The sequence below is a fragment of the Ctenopharyngodon idella genome, chromosome 20 (genome assembly GCF_019924925.1).
Source record: "Ctenopharyngodon idella isolate HZGC_01 chromosome 20, HZGC01, whole genome shotgun sequence".
Lineage (NCBI taxonomy): Eukaryota > Metazoa > Chordata > Actinopteri > Cypriniformes > Xenocyprididae > Ctenopharyngodon > Ctenopharyngodon idella.
The window spans coordinates 24953622-24962213 of record NC_067239.1 but is presented as its reverse complement, the minus strand read 5'-3'; the positions used below and the strand labels follow the sequence as shown (position 1 = coordinate 24962213).

Genomic DNA, 8592 nt, shown 5'->3' with positions numbered 1-8592 from the left:
CAGTGTTTCTCAGTATTCTTTATTTGTATAGTAATGTTAAAATTCAAACAGATTCATATTAAAATTTTAGCTTAAATATGCTTTGAATATATATCACAATCTTCATAATTGATTAACAGTTTTAAAATGTGAAAACAGTTTAGAAACTGTTCAATGCAATAGTTTGAAAAGAGAAGCGCATTCACATCTTAGAAGCTGTCCCCAGAGCTGCTCTCTGACGCGTTGTCTTTCATGCTGCGAGCGTCCACCAAATTCTTCAGTCTCTGAACCCATCTCTCTGTCAGGTCAGCACAGATCTCCTTCTGAGCTTTTGTGATGAAACTGGATATTTAAAGAGAACATGGTTAATGATTTCACAACGTATTTACAATATTAATTTTCATTAAATTAAGACATTACTAAAATACTTACATGATTCCACTCCTGTGGCACTCAAGATGTGTGATATGATAACTCTCAACCTGCTTTACTGGGATTTTTACATTGGAAAAAGAAAAGCAGCACTTATCGGGACCTTGGCTGACTGCAGGAAGAAATAGAGATAAAAAATTAAAATTGCATTAAAAATACTTTAAATAAATCAATATATGAATGGGGTACATTTAAAAAAAATCTAGATAATTCTTCACAAATATGCATAAAAAAGAGATAATTAAAGAAAAAGACGCACATTCACTCTGAGCCAGTGAGCAGAAAGCGAAGAGCACAAGACAGGCGATGAAGATGCAGTGTGGCCTCATGTTTGGGTCTGTGGTCGGTCGATGATCAGATCTTGATTTGCTGGTTGCTTTATCAGTGGCTGATCGTCTCGAAGATAATAATCTCACTGATGTTATCTGCTTTATATAGGGTTGAGCTTGTACTTTCCACTATACAAACCTATAGGTTCTGGCCGACAAGGAACAAGTGACATCACAAGCACGGGGGGGGGGAAAACCGTGATGTGGTCTGCAGAGGTAGTACTTCCTTTTGTACCCTTCCTCAATTCTGTGAATCTAGTCTAAATTGCTGACAAAGGTAACCTATGAAATTAAGTCGTTTTGCGTTTGCCATATTTCATTTTTTTCCTTCTTTTCCATCGAAAGCATAGAAAATGTCTTTACATTTATGAAGGACCCTTATAAGGACCCCCATGTATAGATAACCTGTCTTACATATGCAATTTCAGGTTGCATCTTCTCAAGAAGATACCCCGTGCTCTTAAGTGCAGAGCAATGCAAGAAAAGTCCCTTTCTGCAAATGCACGGTGGAAAATGAGTCTGGGGCTCAATGCAGGAAATAGTGAGCTCTACTTATCGGTGAAGGTGGAAAGGTGGTTGGGCTGAAAGTGTTTCGTGTGGTTAACAGATCTGCACACAGTGTGATCTAAACACAGTTCATATCTGCAGTTACTCACTGGTTCATACCACATAAATTATGCTTTATCACCATTTGTTATCTTGTTTGTAATCAATTTAACCATAGACATATGAAACCACATACTGACATTTTTCTTTTCGAATATTGTTACAAATTGTTTGTTTCATACCTTTTTGTTTTTTCACACATCCTATTCTGGGCAGTATGTGTCCTCTTTATTACTCCTCTTTCATTGGGTGAACATTACATTACCTCCTTGAATACTATTGCACTTTTTCTTTATAAAATAAACCATGCATAACCATGAAGTGAGATATTCCATCAAAGAATGACAGATGTCTGTATTTCCATTAAGCTTTCACAATTAAGTATTTCTCTGCATGAAATCTAAGATGGAAGTCTAAAGAAATACATATGAATAATAATTAGAGTGATTCAAACCACAGCATCAACACAAAAACGTAAACAATACACTCTAAAAAGTAATTCAGGGGACCCGTTACCACAACTTAAATAACTGCATGGTTGCAAGTTAAAAATTCTAATTTATTGTTTTAATTAAACCTTTTAAGTTGCAAACATTATTTTGTAGAGTTCTGTTGACATAATAATGTTGATCATTACATCAGCTTAATGTCTTCTGTAATTTAAACTCAAATTTCTGCTTTAATTGGTTCTTTTTAAAAAAAAACAAAAAAAACAAATAGGTTGTAGTAACTTAATGAAATCGTCTTAATTAGGCAGTGGATTTCTAGTTCCCAACATGCTTTGCACAGGACTGGACAGTGTTGTGTACAGGTGTGTGTGTGTATAGGGGTGGGTGGGGGTGGGGGGTGGGCTTGAGCCCTAACCCTTTGATCGTGAAAGTGAAAGTGCCCTTTGCGGTCACATCGCACCCTCCTCTTGCCCCCCTCTAACTCAATGTATGTTGGTTGAACGTAAATTCCCTCAAAGTTGTCATAACTCAAAAAAAATTTGTGCAAACTGTTGCATTAATTTTTTTTTTGTTGTTGTTGAGCCAACACATTATTTTTTGGAGTGTAGACAGTTTTGAAGGATATTTACTGACTCATATTGCTAGAAACAAGTCATATTGATCATATAACTAATTATGTCAGCATTATTCGGAATCATTGTTACCTCTTGTTCTTAGTGTTCTTGGTGTTTAATGCATACACTTTGGAGTTCATTTGATGACCTGTTTCTGTAAAGGCCTACTCAAAGATGCATGCTTCTTTTTAAAGTAACAGTTCACCCCAAAATGAAAATTAAAGGACCCCACTGACTATCACTGTATGGAAAACAGTGTTATTTTACTTTTCATTTTAGTTTTACTATAGTTTTATTAATATTTAGAATTAACTTTTATTTTTATAATTTTAGCTTTCATGTTAATTTTTTTTCTTTCCTTTTTTTTTAACACCATGCCAGCTTCTATGGCTTCCAGGTTTAGTTATTCAAAAATAAAACTAAAGTAAAATGTTAAAGTTTTTTTTTTTTTTTTTTTTTTTTTGAATTTGGATTTGGATTTACTTGGTTAAAAAATTAATATACAGTGGATTCTGACAAGATGAACTTGTGTTAATTTTAGTTTAATTAGTTTAGTTTTAGTTTAATAATACTAATTTTTATTTATTTCCAGTAAATAATTTTAGTGCTTCTACTTAAAACATATTTCAGTTTATTGCCAAGGCAACATTTTCATTTAGTTTAAGTTTTTCAACTAATATATATTTTATTTTATATTTATTGTATATTTTATTTTATTTCAGCTTTATTTTAAAGAACAGAAACGTTTTAATAGTTTTAGTTAACGATAATAGTTCTTTTAGATTACCAGTTCTTTAAAGTATCTTTTTTCATGTTCCACTGAAAGTTATCATCATATTGTTCCAGGTTTGGAACGACATGAGAGTGAGTAATTTTTTTTTTTTTTTTCCGGGTGAAGTATCCCTTTAAGTGAAAATGGAAACTAAACCTCTGCAAAGAACATGACTCTAAATATAATGTAAATCAAAATAAAGCAGAATACACTAAAATAACAACAACAACATCATACTATTTCAAAAAAACTCAAATTTCCTGTCTAGCAGGAAATAATAGTTACAAGTAAAGGTGTTGGAGATGGAGCCGTATTTACAGCGTTTATTTGTTTTCCTTATAACCAGTTTCTAAATGGGCCATGCAGCATTTTCTGTAGTACAAAGACGTAGTTTACAATATAACATTACAGGTCGCCTGACAAAATATACATGCAAAAATCTCAAGTATCTACCTACACTGATACATTGATACATGGATAGATGTACATGCTTCAAGTCGAAGTTTCAGCCTCCCTGACTCATGCAATAAGCAGGTGTGGGTTTTTGCAAAAGCAAGATATGAAACCACAGAGCTTCAAATAGAACCACAGAGGGTGGTCAGGTCGATGAGAACTGACATTGTATTTTTCCCTTCAACCCCACGTTTACCTGGTACTCAAATGCCATTTAATTCCCATCTCTATATAAATACAATATAAATTTACAGTATACATATGCACATGTAGTAATATTCACATACATACCAATATTTATTACTTCTACTAATAACAGTAGTTATTATATATACATACTGTAAAACATGCACCTTAAGGATCTATTTCTACCTGATCTAACCCTTCAAAATTACTTTGATTTTTATTGAATAATTGAATGATACTAAATTTTTTATGAATTAATAAAAATATTTTTTTGCCATAAAATAACATTTCTGAAAAATATTTCCCACGTGTTAAGAAGCTACCACATGAAGTTTATTTTAAAAATCCCTGACAAAACATTTTACTGCAAGGATAATCTATTCGACTTTTAAAGGGTTAGTTCACTCAAGAATTGAAAATTCTGTCATTTATTACTCACCCTCATGTCGTTCCACACCTGTAAGACCTTCGTTCATCTTTAGAACACAAATTAAGATATTTTTGATGAAATCTGTGAGCTTTCTGACCTCCGATAGACTGCAATGTTATTACCACTTTCAAGGCCTAGAATAATAAAGACATCATTAAAATAGTCCATGTAACTACAGTGGTTCAACCTTAAATTTATGAAGCAATGAGAATACTTTTTGTGCGCAAAAACAAAACAATTTCTTCTCTTCCATGTCAGTCTCCTATGCTGTTCATGTAGTAAACACAGTGCAGTGCTTCCTGGTTCTACGTCTGAACGCTGACTCAGTATTGGCCGACGCTGTTCACGTGAGCACCATGACGCATGTGTGTGATGCTGGCCAATAATGAGCTATATAGTATATATAATACAATTATAAAATATAGCTGCAAGCAGCGATAAGGGGCCCAGCCCTGGCACCACCGCCACTATGGTGGCTTAAAGGGTTAGTTCACCCAAAAATGAAATTTCTATCATTAATTACTCACCCTCATGTCGTTACAAACCTGTAAGACCTTTGTTCATCTTCAGAACACAAATTAAGATATTTTGATGAAATCTGAGAGGTTTTTTTATCGTCCATTGAAAGCAACAAAATTACCACATTCGAGGTCCAGAAAAGTAGTAGAAATAGTCAACATGACTACAGTGGTTCAACCTTAATATTATGAAGCGACGAGAACAAAACAAAAATAATGACTATTCAACAAATTCGTCTCTCTTGTCATTCTGCTACACTATTTATGTTACAGCGCTTCCAATTTCTACGTCAGACGTAACGTTCGGACGTAAACACGGAAGCTCTGCAACGTAAATAGCATAGCAATATAAACAGTATCAACAATATAAAAACAATCTTTTTTTTTTTTTTTGCCTTGAATAGAACCAGTTGGATTTAAATAATGATCAATCATATTAAACTACTTTCCATCCTGGTCCTATACAACTTTACGCTTACATTTTTCAGTGACTCCTTGGACGCACTATTAGCTTTGATCTTTGGAGAGTTGGTGTACTGTGTGTCACCAGAAACAGATTTGACTTTTGTGTCAAAACCTCTCCGATAGTACTTTTTGCAAACCTTGTAAAAATAAACCAAGAGTTGTCAGCCTTTTGATCTTACTCACAAATGAGCAGCCTGTAACATCGAAACCAGATGTCTGGATATCTTACAGCAATAAAATAAGAAGCTTTACTGGCTTAAATCAGTTCAGTAGATGAGCCACTAAGTAGCGCTATTGCAAGTGAAATCATTTAGTGCCCTCAAACCTCTTGTTATGAGAGCAACTATGTTTCTTCACAAAAACAGATACAGCACATTACAAAAGGTCTTAACACTCCCAAGAGGCTAGAAGTCACCAGTATGGTGTACTGATTTATTTGACTGTTTATAATTTATTTGCAAAACAAGTAAAGACTGATTGTGATTTTTCCAAAAAAATCAATCCAACTATTATTATTCTGGAGTCCCTAGTGTCAAACATAGTCATAGCCACTGAATCAGTCACTTTTGTTTTGATGAAACGGCTCTGTCTAAAAACAAAACAAAACTACATATCCTGTCATGCTTAAAGGCCATTTTTCTCTTTACAAAGGATACAAGAAGCTGATAAAAGGTCTAGGAAAACAGGAATATGTACCTTTCTAAAGAGTACTGTCTGTATTTTTGACTTTCCTCAACCCCTTTCCTTATCTACTTGCATAATATCTGCTATCAGAAACACTGTGCTGTCTTAGGAATGTCATTTTTCATTAATGTTATACATAATTGTTATCAATTTAGCATGAACCACATATGAGAAACAGACCAGTCTCTTTCTTATCAAACCCCTGTGAACCTAAACTTATCATCCATTGTAAAAAGGCAACTCAATCTAGATGGCATTCCAGAAAAGACAACGATATCTCGAATCTTTAAATAAACCATGTGCATTGTTGCGTAAGTTTAGCTGATAAGTACTATGATAGAAATGTGATCACTCTGACAAATATCTTTTGCAGCATTTTCATTGACTCCAAATACATTGATATGAAAGAAAGGAAACCTTTACAGTGTTATTTTAGTATTATTTATTTACTATTATAGTAGGTATTAATATTCTGAATTAGCTTTTATTTTTGATATTATTTTTCATTTTTTTTAATATTTCTATTTTCAGTATTTCAACTATTTCTTTGAGTCAGTTGGCAACATTTAAAGTTTTTCATCTGATATATTTTATTTCAGAATTATTACAGTTACAAAAATACTTTTAGTTTTAATTAACAATAACAACACTGATGGCAAGTGTGAATATCTAATATTACGGCATGTTTGCTGATCAACTGAGGCAAATGATGTGGTTGTGGTTTTGACTATCTGTAAGAAACATCATCACATCCTCAACACAAATGAAATTTGCAAAAAGTTACCCTGCAAAAAAAATAACCACAAAAAAAAAAAAAAAAAAAAAAAAAAAAATCCCTTCTGCCCTCATTTTGTTTCATCAGAGTGTGGGAAATCACTAAACAAAGACAAATGTTCAAGAAACATGCCATGCCAAGAGGAGAGGAGACTGGTAAACAACTCCATAAGAGGTGTTTTGTTGGCAAATGCCAATGTTGACAGAGTCACTGGCCAACTGTGCACTGAATTTAGTGTTTTATCACACTGACAAACCATAGACCAGGGTTCCTCAAATCCAGCCCTGGAGGGCCACCGTCCCGCAGAGTTTCAAATACACTGTTTGGAAGTTAGTCGGGCCGATACCAACAACAAACGTGTAACCAATCAGCATTAGGGGGCGTATAACGGTCGAGGAGAGAAAACGAGCAAGAGGGAGATTTGAAAATAAAAAACCCCTGCAGAACACGAGATGGGACACAATACAAAAGAGCTCAAAAGAATATCACTGGAATGGAGGTTTATGACTGGGCAAGCACTTTAGAACCCGCGTTTATATTAGAAAAGCTTTCCAGCGCTGGAGAGAGCGAAGTGGAAAGGCCTGAAAACAGACGCGGAGGCTGCTTTGATTCCTTCTCATGTAAGTAACACTGGGTTTTGATTGTCTGGAGCTGCTGCGCTGTGTGCGACTAACAACGAACACTTTGTATTTACTCTTGTGTACTGTTCGTTCATTTTTTGTGCTTCCTTGTCATTCGTTCATCAACTGCGCTTTAGTTTTCGGGAAGCATTTTGTTGCGCGTCAGCTGTGATAAACAGACATCCACTCGCATTGTGTGTGTAACAGTGGCCAGATAGTGAGAGTTGTGCAGTTAAACTACTGTACACTGACAACCACTAGAGAATGAGGTGTTTATCGTCATTGGTAGTGCATTCGCCTCACATGCCAGCAGTGATTGGGCTGGGGTTCGAGACTGACTCGGAGCAGGGTGGTTAGTATTGGAGTTTTGGAGGCGGAGCAATGAAGAGAGGGGTGGGTTTGTTTGGGTTGATTTCAAATATCAACAGTGTTCAACAACGAATTTGAGAAATCGCATACAGCACCTTTAATGAAAATTCTGTCATCATTTATTCACCCTCATGTCATTCCAATCCTGTAAGAGTTTCGTTCATCTTCGGAACACAAATAAAGATATTTTTAATAAAATCTGATCGATTTCTGTCTCTCTATTGTCAACTGCCTCTTTGACGCTTCAAATAGTTTGTAAAGCGATTGTAATCCATATAAATTGAGTGGTTCAGTCCAAATTTTCTGAAGAAACAATCACTTTATATGATGAAAAGATTTAATTCAGGCTTTTGTTCACATAGGCCAGGGGTGTCCAATCCTGCTCCTGGAGAGCCACTGTCCTGGAGAGTTTAGCTCCAACCCCAATTAAACACTCCTAAGCCAGCTAATCAAGGTTTTTAGGCATACAGGAAACATCCAGGCAGGTGTGTTGTCCCTCCAGGACCAAGTTTGGAAACCCCTGACATAGGCTTTTCACATAGGCTTTTATTTACATATTCATCAGCTAACACATCAGTTGTGGTAAATGGAAGCTCAAGCTTGCTTGATATGCGAGAACCAATAGGGTTCATTCTTGTGTTATGCAGCACTTTTGAGCTTCCGCAAGAACCACTGAGGTTTGAGAATAAAAGCCTAAATTCAATCTGTTCCTCATATCAAGCAATCGAGTCTCTTCAGAAAATTTTGACGAAACCGTTCGATTCATACACTCTCAGAAAAACAGGTACAGTGGAGGTACAATTTTGTTCCTTGGGGAACAAAATGCATAATGCAAAATGCAACTGTACCTTTAAAGGTACACAATTGGCCCTTAGGGTACTTTAAAAGGTACAATTTTGAGAGTGTATGGA

At 35.1% G+C, this 8592-nt stretch overlaps 1 protein-coding gene across 1 annotated transcript; it reads right to left on the bottom strand.

Annotated features, from left to right (window-relative positions):
- On the bottom strand, positions 1–912 carry LOC127502917 (C-C motif chemokine 8). Its single transcript, XM_051876377.1, has 3 exons — positions 671–912; positions 412–523; positions 1–321 (listed from the first exon to the last, which is right to left on the bottom strand). Exons 1-3 carry the CDS (start codon positions 738–740, stop codon positions 189–191), a joined length of 315 nt encoding a protein of 104 aa, XP_051732337.1. The 5' UTR covers positions 741–912; the 3' UTR covers positions 1–188.
- Between the last annotated feature and the right edge of the window lie 7680 nt (positions 913–8592).